This window comes from Mesoplodon densirostris, chromosome 3, assembly GCF_025265405.1.
Source record: "Mesoplodon densirostris isolate mMesDen1 chromosome 3, mMesDen1 primary haplotype, whole genome shotgun sequence".
Taxonomy (NCBI): Eukaryota; Metazoa; Chordata; class Mammalia; order Artiodactyla; family Ziphiidae; genus Mesoplodon; species Mesoplodon densirostris.
Genome location: NC_082663.1, coordinates 92683337 through 92700032, shown reverse-complemented (window position 1 = coordinate 92700032; position 16696 = coordinate 92683337). Strand labels below are relative to the sequence as shown.

General features: G+C 37.7%; 1 protein-coding gene across 1 annotated transcript in view; it reads right to left on the bottom strand.

The window, feature by feature from the left end:
- Positions 1-5503, bottom strand: part of WDR36 (WD repeat domain 36) — a 38158-nt gene extending 32655 nt beyond the window's left edge. Inside the window, exons 1-4 of the mRNA XM_060091841.1 lie at positions 5234-5503; positions 3942-3969; positions 2220-2320; positions 654-771 (exon numbers count right to left, since the gene is read on the bottom strand). Of these exons, the coding sequence (XP_059947824.1) occupies positions 654-771; positions 2220-2320; positions 3942-3969; positions 5234-5395 (409 nt within the window). The 5' untranslated portion in view covers positions 5396-5503. The remainder of the gene's footprint in view (positions 1-653; positions 772-2219; positions 2321-3941; positions 3970-5233) is intronic.
- Positions 5504-16696: the final 11193 nt, after the last annotated feature.

Below are 16696 nucleotides of genomic sequence, written 5' to 3'. Positions count from 1 at the left end.
AATAAACACATTACATCAAAAAATGAGTTAATCAAGAGGTAACAAAAGCTAAAAATGTAACAGATTAAAAAACTTAAAAGCTTTAATTCATGACAGACCCCACAGTCTTTTACATGAAGAAAGCTGGGGATATTCTGGTGAGTTCCTAACCTTTGAACATAACATGGTCCTATAAACATAGCTGTGACACTGTTTAAGAATATCACAGTTAAAGGACACTGACTCATATTCTTAGAAAAAGGATGTATATTTTTCTTCAGATTACTGGATCTTCAAGTTTACTATTATAATTTCACTTACTGAAAGCTGAAAATACAAACCAAGTATTACTCAGATGTGAACATACAGTAAAATTCACCCCACAGAGAAAATAATATAACATGTCATTAAACTTGGAGAACTGCTATACTAATACTGAACTAGTATTAGTTCAGAAAAACACATTAAGCAGGTTACAAACAGCTCAACTAGCTGACTAAAATTATTGATACTTACCCATTTTTTACTTAGAACCTTTTTCCTTACACGTGTTAAAGATTCTTAAAATTTTTTTTACTGCTTTACTCCTCTGGTATAGAAGTTATGCTTACATAGATACTTAATTTTAGCTACACACATACTATCCCAAGATAAAGCAATAAATTGGTTCTTACCTTCTGAATATATGTGCCAAATAATAAGAATACTGTCAGTATCAACAGAAATAATGTGATCCCCAAAGGGTTGCAAAAGATGGATTTCTGCCTTATGACCCTTAAAGGTATGTACTACCTACAATGTCAAAGTTCAAAAGAATTTCATATTATTATTCATTCATCATGTATTATTATTCATATTAACCAAAAAACAGGCTAATCCTAAAGATGCTCATGTTAAGAAATGTGGTCCAACTTTTGATTACCCAAGGTTAGATTAACAAATAGTAAGGAATCAGGCATTTTTACCTGCTCCCCCAGCCAGTCCAATAAGGAAACATGAACTAGGAACACAGAAATGAGATCTCTGAGGCTCAGCTTCTCAACCGAGCTTAGGAAGCATGCACACAGCTGGGTCCCTCACCCCATCCAATCAGCGCAACTCCATGCATCCTAGAAAAGTGGTATGCTCTAGAAGGCTGACCTCTACAGCCATCACCAGCTGGCTTCCACATGAGACAAGGGAGATATAGGATACTCCTTCCATATAGCTTTCTGTCTTGACATAGACACCCTTACCCTTACAGCAGCAGCCGCATCCTCAATAACTACAGTCCCTTCCCCCATGGTTTCAGTTCCCACCAGGCTCCAGAAACACTATTTCTTCTCCTTGTCCCTTTGGCCCCAGGGATGGTAACCACTTCCTACAGTTGACAGTCTCTGATACCTTTCTACCCCTACTTTCTATGTTTATCTCCCAGGGAAAACTACAAACTGCAATATTTTGCAAAAAAAAAAAAAAGGACATTTTTCCTGACTCTCTAAAAATCAAAAAAACTCCCATTAAAGAACTTTACAGGTAAGTTGCCTTCCTCTGCCATAGGTAGTGATGATGGAAAACGCTGGGAACAAACATCATCAGTCCAAGTTAAACTTTGAAAAGCACAGTGATTCTATCACTTGGCTATCTAGGCATCCCCATGGCCACTTTCCCTTTTCATTCTGGACCACTAGAGCCGGTTCGCCTCTCAAGTCAGTTGTTCCAGGACAAACTTAGAAATGAATGAGTAGATTAAGACAAGAAAAGATCCTTCCTTAGTAGAGAAAACAGAGAATCTAGCTTTCTCTATATAGGCAACAAGCACTTGGTTCTTAGAAAATGAGTCATGGGCTGTGTTGTTCATAATGAAAAAGTCAATCCACATAAAGCAGTAGTGCAAATACGAATCTCTTAGGAAAACATTTTCAAACTACTCTTAACTAAATCCTACCCCAACCAAATAAATAAAGTAGAAAACTCCAGAGACAGGACCTGGCTGGACACAAAAATGTTGTACGAGCTGCGCAAATAATTCTAACATTGATCCTTGGCAAAGAAAACTGAACTAAAGCACCAGTTTTAACTAATTTTGAGAATTTGATGAAATCAACTTTCTCTTCCTCCAGAAAAGTGAATATACATTAAAAAAAATGTCCAGAGTGTCCCAGACGAAGAATAACAACATTAAAGTTCCCTCAACTACCATGACAATCAACTATTGACTGCAAAAGACAAACAAATTAAAATAGTTCAGTGATACAAACCTCTTTATTACGGGCAAATGCAGAGAAAACATTCCCATAAGCAGCAAAAACTAGCCTCCCATCAGCTGCCATACAGCAGATATCCTGTGGAAGGGAGTTACCTAGGAAAAAGGAAATATAAGAAGGATTTTTAAGATCTTGGAACAAATAGAAACCTCAAGTATATGTATAACATTTTTCCTGACTATAATTTAAAAAATATGTATGTATGAGAATCAGAGTATAAAATTTAGACTTCAATGTTATTTTAGACATCTAATAGTAACTATCACACTAAAAATATGACATCACCTTGACCTTCCCTAGAGAATTAATGTCTGGTATTTGCAGACATAAAAACATAATCCTAAAGAAATGAGAAGAAGCTTTTGAGGTTATTTGGAAAAAAAAAATCCTCACTAAATACACAAAACTCTGGCAGATGGTCACCTAGCCTTCATGTGAATGCCTTCAGGAACATCAAGTTCCTAATAACTGCAGGAAAATTTTAAAAGTAAATCAAAACCTAGAACTCTAACTCTACCCTTTAGAGTAACCTAAAGAAAACTCCATATGATATTCTACATGCTGAACTTTCAAGTGAATAATATGGTTTCCACTCAGTCTTCTCCAAGATAAATATGCCTATCACCTCCAGCCATTTCTTATGATAGGATTTCTTGATTCCTCTCTCACTACCATGGTCACACTGGCCTTTTCTTTTTATTTCCTATTTTGGGGCGGGAGGCTTAAAATATAGAGAATCGTTTTAAGTATCTTTCATGCTGATATTCTGCTTTGGGATTTCATTTCCAAAATACTGTTTTTATTGGTTTACCATTCGCTTTAGTATTTGACTTAGGTTTTAGTGCCCTTCTACTGCCTTCTATAATTTTAAAAATGTAAGTTTATCAGACATGTACACTGGATTCCTTATAGCTCTGTTTCTCTTACAAAGCTCATATTTGATGGTGAAACTAGAATCTCTCAGCCCTGGCAAGCTCTTTATTCTATTAGAGTTTTCAAAAAAAAAAAAATTCCTTCCATTTGGAAAAAAATATCAAAATGTGGAAAAAGGGAAAACTCTTTCTTACAATAGAATGATAGAATCAGAAAATCACTCTGATAATCATCCTAATAATAACTGATTCAGGCAAGAATCATCACTAAATGATAAAACTAGCAGTAGCTGAAACTTTGTAGAGTAAAAGGACACTTACAAGGTCTCAATGTATCTTACCACTTATTACATTTATTAGTTACAAAAGATAAAACTTTAAAATGGAGCTGCCTGATAAATGTCACCTTAACCAAATGATCAAAGTTTTCACTGCCAGGAATAAGACTAACCAATAGCATGTGCCTCCTGATATGGTTCATTGAGAATTCAGCATCATTTCTGTTATTATTGCCATACTGCATAACCTGAATTTAATCATCAGGAAGCATTAGAAAAAGTCAAATTGAAGAATATTCTAAAAAAGAACTAGCCTATACTCTTCAAAAAATGAATGTTGTAAAACACAAAGAAAGTCTGATGAATTAGTCTAGATTAAAGAAGACCAAAGAGACATGACAACTGAAGGCAACACACGATCCTGTCCTGGACTTTTTGTTGTTGTTATGTAAGTTTACTATAAATACACGCTGGAGTCCTTGTTCTGCAAGTCTTAAATTATGTCAAAATTATAAAAAATTTAAGATATTAAACATTCACAAATTCAGGATAAAGTCTATACTTACTTACTGCAACCAGACTAAGTTTCTGAACCTGTCTTAAAAAAAAAAAGAGAAATGATTAAATTTTTACTAACAAAAACAACTATAATAATCTAACATTTGAAGATTAAGATCTAACCTCATACATAAATTTGCTATTCTGTCCTTCCTTAAAAAGACACTTAACTGACCCTAATTTTCATTATTAGGAAAGTTTATATTTTATACTATTTCATCAGTGATGGAAGGGTAGGTGTCACACATCGTTTTCTATATGGGTCATGTAGTAAATATTTTAATGCTTTGCATGCTGTGTGGTTTTTGTTGCAATTACTCAACTGATAATGTACCACGAAAGCAGCGATATATGACACAAAAACAAACGTGCATGGCTGTATTCCAATAAATTTGACTTATGGATATAGACTATAATTTTCAAAATTTTCATATGCCATGAAATATTATTCTCCTTTGGATTATTTCCCAATCATTTAAAAACGTCAAAACCATTCATCTCAGAAGCACAGAGCTCAGAGGAGTATAAGGAGAAATTCATACCCTAGAGATGTATAAGACTGAAAGAGTCCTTGAAGCTAAATTAAATAATCTGTTTCTTAATGAAGAGTAGATGGATGTCTCCATCCCACGTCAAAATTTGATTATACTGCATCCTACTATGCAAATTTTACTTGGAGATTATGCTATATTAGAATAAACACAAACATACACAGAAAAATAAATAAATAAAAACGTCATGGGTCATACAAAAATAAACTGTTGGCAGAACTGGCTTGCAGGCTGCAGTTTGTGGGCCCCAATTTATGGTTACTGATCCAGCTATGTGACTTTGAGAAAGTTACTCACGGAAGTTTAGAGAAATTAGCTTGCTATCAAATGTGGACTGTCCCCTACATCATAATTAATCGCACCCCCTCCAGTTATCCCAATGTTTTTAAGCCTGCATTTCTTACCCAGCTCTTGTCGCGAATTGCACAATACAATAGCTTGCAAGTCTTTCTAATTAAGAAGGTGGTGGCGCCAGGGACTTTTAAAAATCACATTTACATCTTCAAGAGAACTTCAACAAATATTTACAGAGCAAATACATTGCTATTGAACTGAAATGTTCTCTAGTACCTCCCCCTAGACAGACTGCCTCCGAAACTCTTCCCAAGCAAACTTTAAGGGCTAAATCAACACGTGGATGTAATGCGGTGGCGAAAGCCCTTGGTAGGTGACGGAGGAGAGCGGGATTGCCACAGAGTTGGGGACCGGGGAGGGTGAGTCCTGGGAAGCGGGCGAAAGAAGTCACTCACGTCATAGGTGTGGAAGCTTTTGCCCACGCACGTCGTCACACAGAATCGGCGCTTCAGCGCACTGAACCGCACCACGTGTGGAATGTCGTTGCTGAAAAGCCCCAAAGCCCGGAACCCCGCGAAAAGGGCGCTGGCAGTGCGGTCTCCTGCGCCCCTCTCCATTGCTGCCGCGGCGGTACGGTTTCCTCTGGGCCCCAGTCCCGGTGGAAACCGCGCAACGAGGCCCGTCTGCGCTTCTCGTGGCACAATAGTTTGCCGGGTTCCCAAACGCTTCCGGTCCCCGCTGCCAATCGCGTGAGCGGAGACTGTCCTCAGTGCATTTGAAAAAGAGCTCCCTGCGTAGCTCGAAGTGGAGGCGCGACTTCAGTTCCGCCGTCCACAGTCTTCAGCAGTTTAATGGTACTCCCAGCTCTCCCCGGCCTGGAAGACACTCGAGTCACTTTTCAGCGGGACCTTAGGGGAGGGGAAAGACTGGGGAAGTAAGCACGAGGGCCAGGAGGGTGAAGGGGAAACCGAAGTCTTAACTCTCAGATGGAGTCAGGTTAAACGTGTGAAACGATGAGACTGTCAAGAAAATTTGAACACTGAGTGGATATTTGACGATTAAGACATTATTGTTTAAATATGTGATAGTAGTATTGTGATTATGTTTTTAAAGGTCCTTATCTTTTGGAGATATGTATTTATGGATGAAATTATGTATCTGGGGATTTGTTTTCAAAATAATTGGGAATGAGGTACATGGTTTAGATGACATAAGATTGGTAATTATTTAATCTGGGGAATGAGTATGTGAGAGTTCATAATACTGTCCTTCTGCTTCCTTTTAAAATCAAAATTTCCCATAATAAAATATTTTTGTTTGCTTTTTACTGAGTTTGTTTAAAGTAAAATATAAATTGGAATATTAATGGATTATTAATTTTTACCTGTGAGTCATGGAAATATGTACAAATGTTTTAAATTACTAGATAAACATTAAGAGTTTTCTAAGTTTTGTATAATGCACATATTATTTTTATAATCACAAAGACTTCTGTCTATATTGACAGTTTGGGGAGAAAATTGAAAAAGTTTCCTGTTCAGGACTTTACAGTTCACAAAGCCTTTGATGACACCCATTATCTTAATATAATCCTCAAATTAAGACTGTGAGGTGTTTAGGGCAAAAATTATATTGTTGTTTTACAAATGAGGAAATCGATTCTTTGGGATTAAATGATTTGTTCAGTTCCAAGATTATTTAGTGCCAAAATTCAGACTAGCACAAGGTTTAGAAAAGGATAAGGAGAGATCACTGAGGGGCAGCTGGAGGGTGGGAGAAATCACTCAGCAATCTGATTTTCAAGATCACATGATGGGCCACACAATGGGTGTGTGTTCGCATTAGATAAGAAACCTGAGGTTCCCAGAGATTACCTGACTTGTCCAGGGTCACTTAATTAATGGTAGTGTAGCAATTTGAATGTAGGCCTATCTGACAATTAGATTTATGTTCTTTGACCTACATCTGGACAATGAGACAAAAGTTTAAAAATTAGAACTGTCATGGAAAGTCTAGTCATATGGTAGCAGTAGACGTGCATGTTAGCGGTTTTGCTGTGATCTTTTAAAGGGACCATGTTATGGGCTGATTGTGAGTTTTCCAGTTTTAGCAGTTGGTCAAAGTACATTTCTCCCCATCGGTTGCCTCCCTGAGTTTCTTGCTATTCAGCTGCCAGCAAAGTGTTTGAATGTGTAGTGGGAGAGAAGGACCTAGCTACTGCTCTTTTTACTTAGAGATGCCCCTAAGGATGGTAGTCCCAAGTTAGAATAAAAGAAAAGGTAGGGAATTCCCTGGCGGTCCAGTGGTTAGGACTCCAGGCTTCCACTGCAGGGGGCCCGAGTTCGATACCTGGTAGGGGAACTAAGATCCTGCAAGCCACGTGGTGGATGTAGTCGATCACTGACAAATGATCATTTTCAATTTGATTCAATGCATTGGGACTTCAGAATATTCAGGTAAATTAAAAGTATAGCTATGTCATGTTGTCATTTCTAACTTTTAAAAAAGGGTTAAATATGACTTTTCTGATTAGTTTATATAATAAAGCCCATTTCTTTTTTGTTACTGGTATTGTGATTACCAGCCTCCAAGATGCCCTCAATGACTCTTACCTCCTGGTATTCACGCCCTTGTGTAGTCCCCTCTCACACTGAATAGGGTTGACCTGTAACAGGGCTAGGTCATAAAAAACATTGAAGCTTTTGACTTGCTCCTTCTTGGGTCATTTGCTCTGCAGAAACTCAACAGCCATATCGGGAAGATACTCAAGCAGTCCTATGGAGTGTTTCACATGACAGGGAACTGAGGGCCTGCTGCCAGCCACCAGCACTACCTCACTAGACATGTGAGTAAAGCATCTTGAAAGCATATTCTCCAGGCCCAGTAAAGCCTTCAGATGACTGCAGCCATGCAGACATCTTGACTACAACTTCATGAAAGACGCTAAGCCAGAATCACTCTCTTAAGCCACTCCTGAATTCCTGAGTCTCAACTGTTTAACATAATAAATGTTAATTGCTGTTTTAGGCCACTAAATTTGGGGGTAATTTGTTACACATTAATATATAACCAGTATATTTATACTTACCTTGCTAATCAAATTTAGAAATGCGTATAGTTCATTTCATTGTATTGGCAGAAGCATGTCAGAAACCCAAGGAGGTTTCAAGATATTGCTTGTCCACCCCCTTATTTCACAGATGAGTGAACTACTGAGGACTACAATTAGGTGATACAAGAGCAGGCACCATATATCAGTACTCCTTATTCTCAATCTAAGACTTTCTACCTTGGGGAGTTGTTCATTCTGGCTGCCCCAATTTTTCCTCTGCTGGTGGAAAATGTACACAAACATGTCTGTTGCTGGTTGAGCAGAACCACTAAAATACACGTTGCCCTGAGGTATTGTTAACCAGGGTAGAAATAAGAGATTTGCTGAATATGTCACATCTATTTGTTCTACAAGTAAGCATGTACATTTTACTAAAATCTTGTAATGGCAATTCTGATCTAGAATTTGGAGACTATAGGAAATGTTTGTTTTAGTCAGCTTCCTTGAGAAATGTCACTTACATGTGGCAGCATAGAGAAACCTCTTTAGCAACAAACCGTTTCTTTTCAACTCTTTTCATGTAAATCCTTTTTTTTAATGTATCAAATACTACTCTCTGCTTCCAAGGTAATACAGAATTTAAGTTAATCTGTGTCACAGTTTTGCCCGTGGCCAGATCTAGATTGGCTGCTCCTCTAATCATCTTCTTTAATAATGCTGCAATAGCCACAGAGCCAGTCCTGAGAATTATTAATGTTGCTGCTTTTATGAAAGTGTAACATGGAAATGGATGTTGGATCCCTTTCCCAAAACTCAGAACAAGATTTTACCTGATTAAACAACAGCAAATGAATCAGTTCTTTTTTTTTTTTTTTTTTTTTGTGGTACGCGGGCCTCTTACTGTTGTGGCCTCTCCCGTTGCGGAGCACAGGCTCCGGACGCGCAGGCTCAGCGGCCATGACTCACGGGCCCAGCCGCTCCGCGGCATGTGGGATCTTCCCGGACCAGGGCACAAACCTGTGTCCCCTGCTTTGGCAGGCGGACTCTCAACCACTGCGCCACCAGGGAAGCCCTGAATCAGTTCTTTGATAGTGCCTATGGTAACACTTAGCCTGAAAGAAGAGTCAATTCTCTGGAAAGCGTATGCTTAGGATTTGCCATCAGTATAAGTATCCACATAACATTATCCTCTTCCATAGTCAGGCTGGAGCAGTTCTCTTTATTTTAAATATCCTTTTACTTCTTTTTTCAGTCATAGTGGGAACTCAAAGCTGAAGTTCTCCATAGCCATGAGCTAGGATTAGAGGACACATGGGCTATCAGCATCAGATGACAATATTGTAGAAATAACCTTCAATGTTCTTCTGTTCTCTTGAGGACTTTTCTGACCCAAGTGCCAGAAATCCAGGCCCCACAATGATTTGTAAAATGTTGCCTTCCCGAACGGCATTGCCTTTCATGTAACAGCTTTTCCTAAATATTCCATGAAGTCTTTTCCCTGAATAGAATATCTGGTATGAGACTAGACCCATGTAGGCCCACTGACAGTAAGGTCACTGTCTTTCTTTTATCCTCATTTAAAAAAAATATCCTATGCTACATTGATAGTAATAGAGACTTTTCTTCTCCATTCATTATCAGACCTTCCTGACACTAAGAGACTAAGAGAACTGGAAGAAAAAAAAGAAAAGAAAAGGAAAGAACAAATGGAAGAAATTAACCAGCAGTTACCATAGAGGTTCTTAACTTGCAATGGATCTTCATCATATAATTATCTAGAGGGCAGTGTGAGCATGGTTTGTTGTCAATATGATTTGAGCAGATTTTAGGTACATAATAAACACAAAATGAGGATATTATGATTAGAGGTGTCCACCAACCTGGAGAATTGGTAAGAATTGTGAGTGCATAATTCCCCATGCTTATCTTATTGGTACAGAATTAGCATCCACCGGTGCAAAAATGGTCTCCTCAGAAGCAATACCCTGCCAATCAAAGACCTCTCCAAGACTAGAAATTTGAAAGGAATAATGGATTCTTGTGGTTCTTTTTCTTACCTTTTAAAATTTATCCTGCTATAAATCTCAGAAGGCCATATAAAACTATATTCATGGGTCAGTTTAGAATTCTAAATAACTGAGTACATGGCTGAATGTCTGACTAAATTATTGTCTCTGGTGGTGGTCAGTATGTGAAAGAATCACTGAGGCCCTACCACCCAGTATTCAGATTCAGAAGGAGAGGGGTGGACTACAGGTATCTGCATTTAACAAGCTTCCCAAGTGATTCTGATACCAGTAGTCCACAAGCCACTTTGAAACCTACTGACTGTTGAGGAAATGGCTGGTAAGAAAACAGTGATGCTGTTGGATACTGGCAATGCATGAGATCATGGAATGTGTGCTTCCAGTACTTGTTATCAAGGCTTCAAACTCTCTGGCACCAGTTGAGAAAGGGCTTTGCTGAAATTACATGGTCTTGCATGATGGAAAACCTCAGTCATATATGGTCCTGAATCTCATTACATTCACCCTGAATTCTTCAAGGAAGTTCCAAGGAGAGGAAAAACGGAATCTCATTAAGAATTATTTGCAGCCCTTTAAGAATAATGCGACTATTATTCTACTCTTCTAGAGACTAAAGTTTATTTTCTAGAGAAGTGAACCCTAAGTAATCCAGATTTGGACAGCAGGCACGGAAGGACGTTGCACCTGAGACTGGCAGATGAAGTGAACATCTCACACTGACCAGTGGGTCTCCCTATTTCTTCCACACCATGCTCCCAGAAAGCCAACCTTCAGGCCTGTATACACCTAGAAGATTTCAGGAAAACTCAGGAAAACTGAACAGTTCCAAAGAAAAGACCTACAGATGCTTCCGTTTGGTGATCTCATGCTGAAAATGCCTGTCACCTAAATAACCTACATTTTATTCAGGAAGTATTTATACAACATCTAATGAATGCCAGGCACTTCTAGATGCTTCTGATATCACCATAATCAAATCAGATATACAAGACTTGTTTCAGACATACACATAATCGAAACATACAAAAACTTGTCCTCATGAAGTTTGTCTTCTATGAAAGAGAGATAGACAATAAAGAAGAAGTAAATAATAACTTTGAAGGATGTTGATAAGTGTTCTGGGGGAAAAAAAGCATAGAGAGGGATAGATAGTGTCAGAGTTACAATTTTAAAGACTTTGCCAGGTAAATTCTCATAGAAAAGGTAATGTTTGAACAATATATTGGATAAAATATATTTTTTATATCCTACATACATTATAAATACATAAGATACAAAAAATATATTAAACTCATATAACTAAATATTGACAATATTATTTAATATTTACATAGCATATGTATTTTCAAATACTATTAATAAAACAAATGTCCATATAATCACCATTCACATAAAGTAATTAAACATTGATAGTAACTTAGAAGTTTCCCAAGTAACTTTTCAACATTACATACCCAATTCTCCCTAATCATAAATAATCGTTACTAATTCTGTGATAACCATTCTTTTGCTTTTTAATTTATTCGTATACCATAATTTATTTAATCAGGTCTTATTGTACAACATTTAGCTATTTATAATTTTTACTATTACAAATTGGATCCCTGGATTGTAATTCTGGTTAAGCTACTGTTTCTCTGGGTAACTATTACTTTCCAATTTTCCTGTGAATCAGATGCTTGCCCACCACACATCAAGAAATTAGCAAAAAAGCAATAAATGAACAAATGTATGAGTGTGTGAATGAGTAAATAAATGAGTAAAACAGGTTATATTCTCAAATATGTCACACGATGTCTAGTCCTTAAACAAAGCAAAACAAGAGAGGACAGCTCTATTCCAAAAAGCTTGGATGGAGAGGCTAAGGTGAAAAATCAGAACGCTATAGGAGAGGTTATCTTTTAACATAAAGCTTTTATCAAAATATTTCAAAAATAAGAAATTGACTTTCCTAAGAAAACTCTTGTTTGGCCCCTACCCATCCTCCTTCATTCCCCTCATACCCTTTATTTCTGTATTGGTTGGAAATGTTTGGGTTGGACGCACAACAAAACAAGAAAACTGGAAAACAAAATGATCTGCCTAGTCTATGGGGGGAAAAAGGAATGGGAGCAATATGGGATTACGTATAGTACTAAAGGAAAATTTAGAGAATGGTGCTTCAAAAAGGACAGCAGCCAGACCAGTTCCTATTTTTTATTTTTAAATTTTTCTTTCTTTATTTTTGCTATCCTTGCCCCTGCCATCTTGAGTCTACTCCTTTGGGATCAGGGAAGGAAGAGGATGTGAAGAAAATATCCTATTTAGATGGTACTCTTGGTAGTACTTTCTTCACTGTGAAATATCCTCTGTCTCATGCAGCTTGACCAACTCTTGATCCCTTTCAAGAGCCCAGTAATTACAGGCTATTCTGACTAATCTCCCTCCCTCAGATTTCTCCTAATGAGAGGTAGGCATTATTTTCTATGCACTCTGCTTTATCTGGAAAGGTACATAAGAGGATCTTCCAAGAACTGTCTTATATTTCATTTAGATGGGCATGGATTTGAGCCTACAAGATTATGCAATTCAGCAAACTTGGAGTAAGTCATCAATTTCACATGCTTGTACATACCCCTAGTCTCTATAACTGTTTTGTTTTTGGAGCCACATACTTAGCTTGAGAATTGGAAGTGTTGGGAAACTCACTTCCCTCCTTCTTGGTGAGATTGGTGAGAAAACCATAGCTCTCTCTACATCTACAGATTCTCTTCAAAGAACCCTCTAATTACTATCTAGCTTTCTCTTACTTTGGCTGTGATCCAGTTATAGTCACTAGATCAGACTGGCAATATCTTAAGCAAGTCCTAAATGAATGTCTTGCAAGTTTTCTTTAGAAGCTTCATGGGCAGAGGAGAGTTATTTATCATTTATTGTTCTCAGCTTTGAGACTTTAGAAAAAGTTTCACCCTGTAGTAGATCGTTTCCAAAAATGATCATGACGTTATTACCCATCCCACATGCCTGTAATACAGTGTGATCTTGACATTACTACCATAGACTCTTGAGATCTCTATCTTCTCCTCTTGAACCTGGGTGGATCTTTGACTGCTTCAAACAATAAAGTATAGTAAGCATGCTACTATGTGACTCTCAAGACTAGATCATATGGGATTGACATATATACACTAATATGTATAAAATAGACAACTAATAAGAACCTGCTGTATAAAAAATTAAATAAAATTCAAATCGAAATAAATAAATAAATATTACAAAACAAAACAAAACAAAAGACTAGATCATAAAAATCCCTGGCATTGCCACCTTGCTCTCTGGGAATGCTCACTCTTGGAGTCAGCCTCCATTCAGAGAAAAAGCCCAAAATAGTTCATGCGGAGAAACCACATGGAGAGGCCATGTGCAGTATTTCAGCCTATCACCCAGCTGTGGTCTCAGCTGACAGTCAGCATGAACCATCAGGCATGAGAGTATGGGCTAGAATGTTTCAGCTCATAGCTGTCAAGTCACTCCCAGATTTCAATTCTCTCAACTGACACTCCATCTCAGCTGTGCCCTTTCTGAATTCTAGACCCAGAGAATCTATAGCACAATACAATGTTTATTTTAGGTCACTAAATTTTGAGTGGTTTATTTCACAGCAATAGTAACTTGAACACATTAAATACCTTGTTATAATAGTTATGTGATTACTTAAGCTCTTTTCTCTGCATAGTGTCCTCAAAGCTCTCTGGATAGCAAACATTCTCCCTTTTATTACCAGCCCAGTTCAAGTTCTGCCTCCTCTGCAAACCCTTCTCTGACTTTTTCAGTCCATAAGGACCTCTCTTTTCTCTGAATTCCTAAGTATCACTTCACTTAGTGCTTGTTTTCTATGGCAGACACATACTTCTTTTCATTCTTAATTAACAGAATCCCCACTATGTTCACATAGCAGAGGGCCTCATGGTTCACTAAGGGTTAATCCCCTCCCCTGAGTAGGTGAATATTAATTAGTCTAATATAATTATGGTAATTAATATTTTTCTCACCAGAGATTAGTTTAAGCAAAGGCTTGAGACAATACTGGCCAATTATATATATATATATTTATTTATTTATTTATTATTAGTTTCTGCTTTATAACAAAGTGAATCAGTCATGCATATACATCTGTTCCCACATCCCTTCCCTCTTGCGTCTCCCTCCCTCCCACCCTCCCTATCCCACCCCTCCAGGCGGTCACAAAGCACCGAGCTGATCTCCCTGTGCTATGCGGCTGCTTCCCACTAGCTATCTACCTTACGTTTGGTAGTGTATGTATGTCCATGCCACTCTCTCGCTTTGTTACAGCTTGCCCTTCCCCCTCCCCATATCCTCAAGTCCATTCTCAGTAGGTCTGTGTCTTTATTCCCGTTTTACACCTAGGTTCTTCATGACATGTTTTTTCTTAAATTCCATATATATGTGTTAGCATACAGTATTTGTCTTTCTCTTTCTGACTTACTTCACTCTGTATGACAGACTCTAGGTCTATCCACCTCATTACAAATAGCTCAGTTTCATTTCTTTTTATGGCTGAGTAATATTCCATTGTATATATGTGCCACATCTTCTTTATCCATTCATCCGATGATGGACACTTAGGTTGTTTCCATCTCCGGGCTATTGTGAATAGAGCTGCAATGAACATTTTGGTACATGTCTCTTTTTGAATTATGGTTTTCTCAGGGTATATGTCTAGTAGTGGGATTGCTGGGTCATATGGTAGTTCTATTTTTAGTTTTTTAAGGACCCTCCATACTGTTCTCCATAGTGGCTGTACCAATTCACATTTCCACCAGCAGTGCAAGAGTGTTCCCTTTTCTCCACACCCTCTCCAGCATTTATTGTTTCTAGATTTCTTGATGATGGCCATTCTGACTGGTGTGAGATGATATCTCATTGTAGTTTTGATTTGCATTTCTCTAATGATTAATGATGTTGAGCATTCTTTCATGTGTTTGTTGGCAGTCTGTATATCTTCTTTGGAGAAATACCTATTTAAGTCTTCTGCCCATTTTTGGATTGGGTTGTTTGTTTTTTTGCTATTGAGCTGCATGAGCTGCTTATAAATTTTGGAGATTAATCCTTTGTCAGTTGCTTCATTTGCAAATATTTTCTCCCATTCTGAGGGTTGTCTTTTGGTCTTGTTTATGGTTTCCTTTGCTGTGCAAAAGCTTTGAAGTTTCATTAGGTCCCATTTGTTTATCTTTGTTTTTATTTCCATTTCTCTAGGAGGTGGGTCCAAAAGGATCTTGCTGTGATTTATGTCATAGAGTGTTCTGCCTATGTTTTCCTCTAAGAGTTTGATAGTTTCTGGCCTTACATTTAGGTCTTTAATCCATTTTGAGCTTATTTTTGTGTATGGTGTTAGAGAATGATTTAATCTCATACTTTTACATGTCCCTGTCCAGTTTTTCCAGCACCACTTATTGAAGAGGCTGTCCTTTCTCCACTGTACATTCCTGCCTCCTTTATCAAAGATAAGTTGACCATATGTGCGTGGGATTATCTCTGGGCTTTCTATCCTGTTCCATTGATCTATCTTTCTGTTTTTATGCCAGTACCACACTGTCTTGATTACTGTACCTTTGTAGTATAGTCTGAAGTCAGGGAGCCTGATTCCTCCAGCTCTGGTTTTCGTTCTGAAGATGGCTTTGGCTATTCGGGGTCTTTTGTGTTTCCAAACAAATTTTGAAACTTTTTGTTCTAGTTCTGTGAAAAAATGCCAGTGGTAGTTTGATAGGGATTGCATTGAATCTGTAGATTGCTTTGGGTAGTAGAGTCATTTTCACAATATTGATTCTTCCAATCCAGGAGCATGGTATATCTCTCCATCTATTTCTATCATCTTTAATTTCTTTCATCAGTGTCTTATAATTTTCTGCATACAGGTCTTTTGTCTCCTTAGGTAGGTTTATTCCTAGATATTTTATTCTTTTTGTTGCAGTGGTAAATGGGAGTGTTTTCTTGATTTCACTTTCAGATTTTTCATCATTAGTGTACAGGAATGCCAGAGATTTCTCTGCATTAATTTTGTATCCTGCTACTTTACCAAATTCATTGATTAGCTCTAGTAGTTTTCTGGTAGCATCTTTAGGATTCTCTATGTATAGTATCATGTCATCTACAAACAGTGACAGCTTTACGTCTTCTTTTCCAATTTGGATTCCTTTTATTTCCTTTTCTTCTCTGATTGCTGTGGCTAGAACTTCCAAAACTAGGTTGAATAAGAGTGGTGAGAGTGGGCAGCCTTGTCTTGTTCCTGATCTTAGTGGAAATGGTTTCAGTTTTTCACCATTGTGGACGATATTGGCTGTGGGTTTGTCATATATGGCCTTTATTATGTTGAGGAAAGTTCCCTCTATGCCTACTTTCTGCAGGGTTTTTATCATAAATGGGTGTTGAATTTTGTCAAAAGCTTTCTCTGCATCTATTGAGATGATCATATGGTTTTTCTTCTTCAATTTGTTAATATGGTGAATCACATTGATTGATTTGCTTATATTGAAGAATCCTTGCATTCCTGGAATAAACCCCACTTGATCATGGTGTATGATCCTTTTAATGTCCTGTTGGATTCTGTTTGCTAGTATTTTGTTGAGGATTTTTGCATCTATGTTCATCAGTGATATTGGCCTGTAGTTTTCTTTCTTTGTGACATCCTTGCCTGGTTTTGGTATCAAGGTGATGGTGGCCTCGTAGAATGAGTTTGGGAGTGCTCCTCCCTCTGCTATATTTTGGAAGAGTTCCAGAAGGATAGGTGTTAGCTCTTCTCTAAATGTTTGATAGAATTCACCTGTGAAGCCATCTGGTCC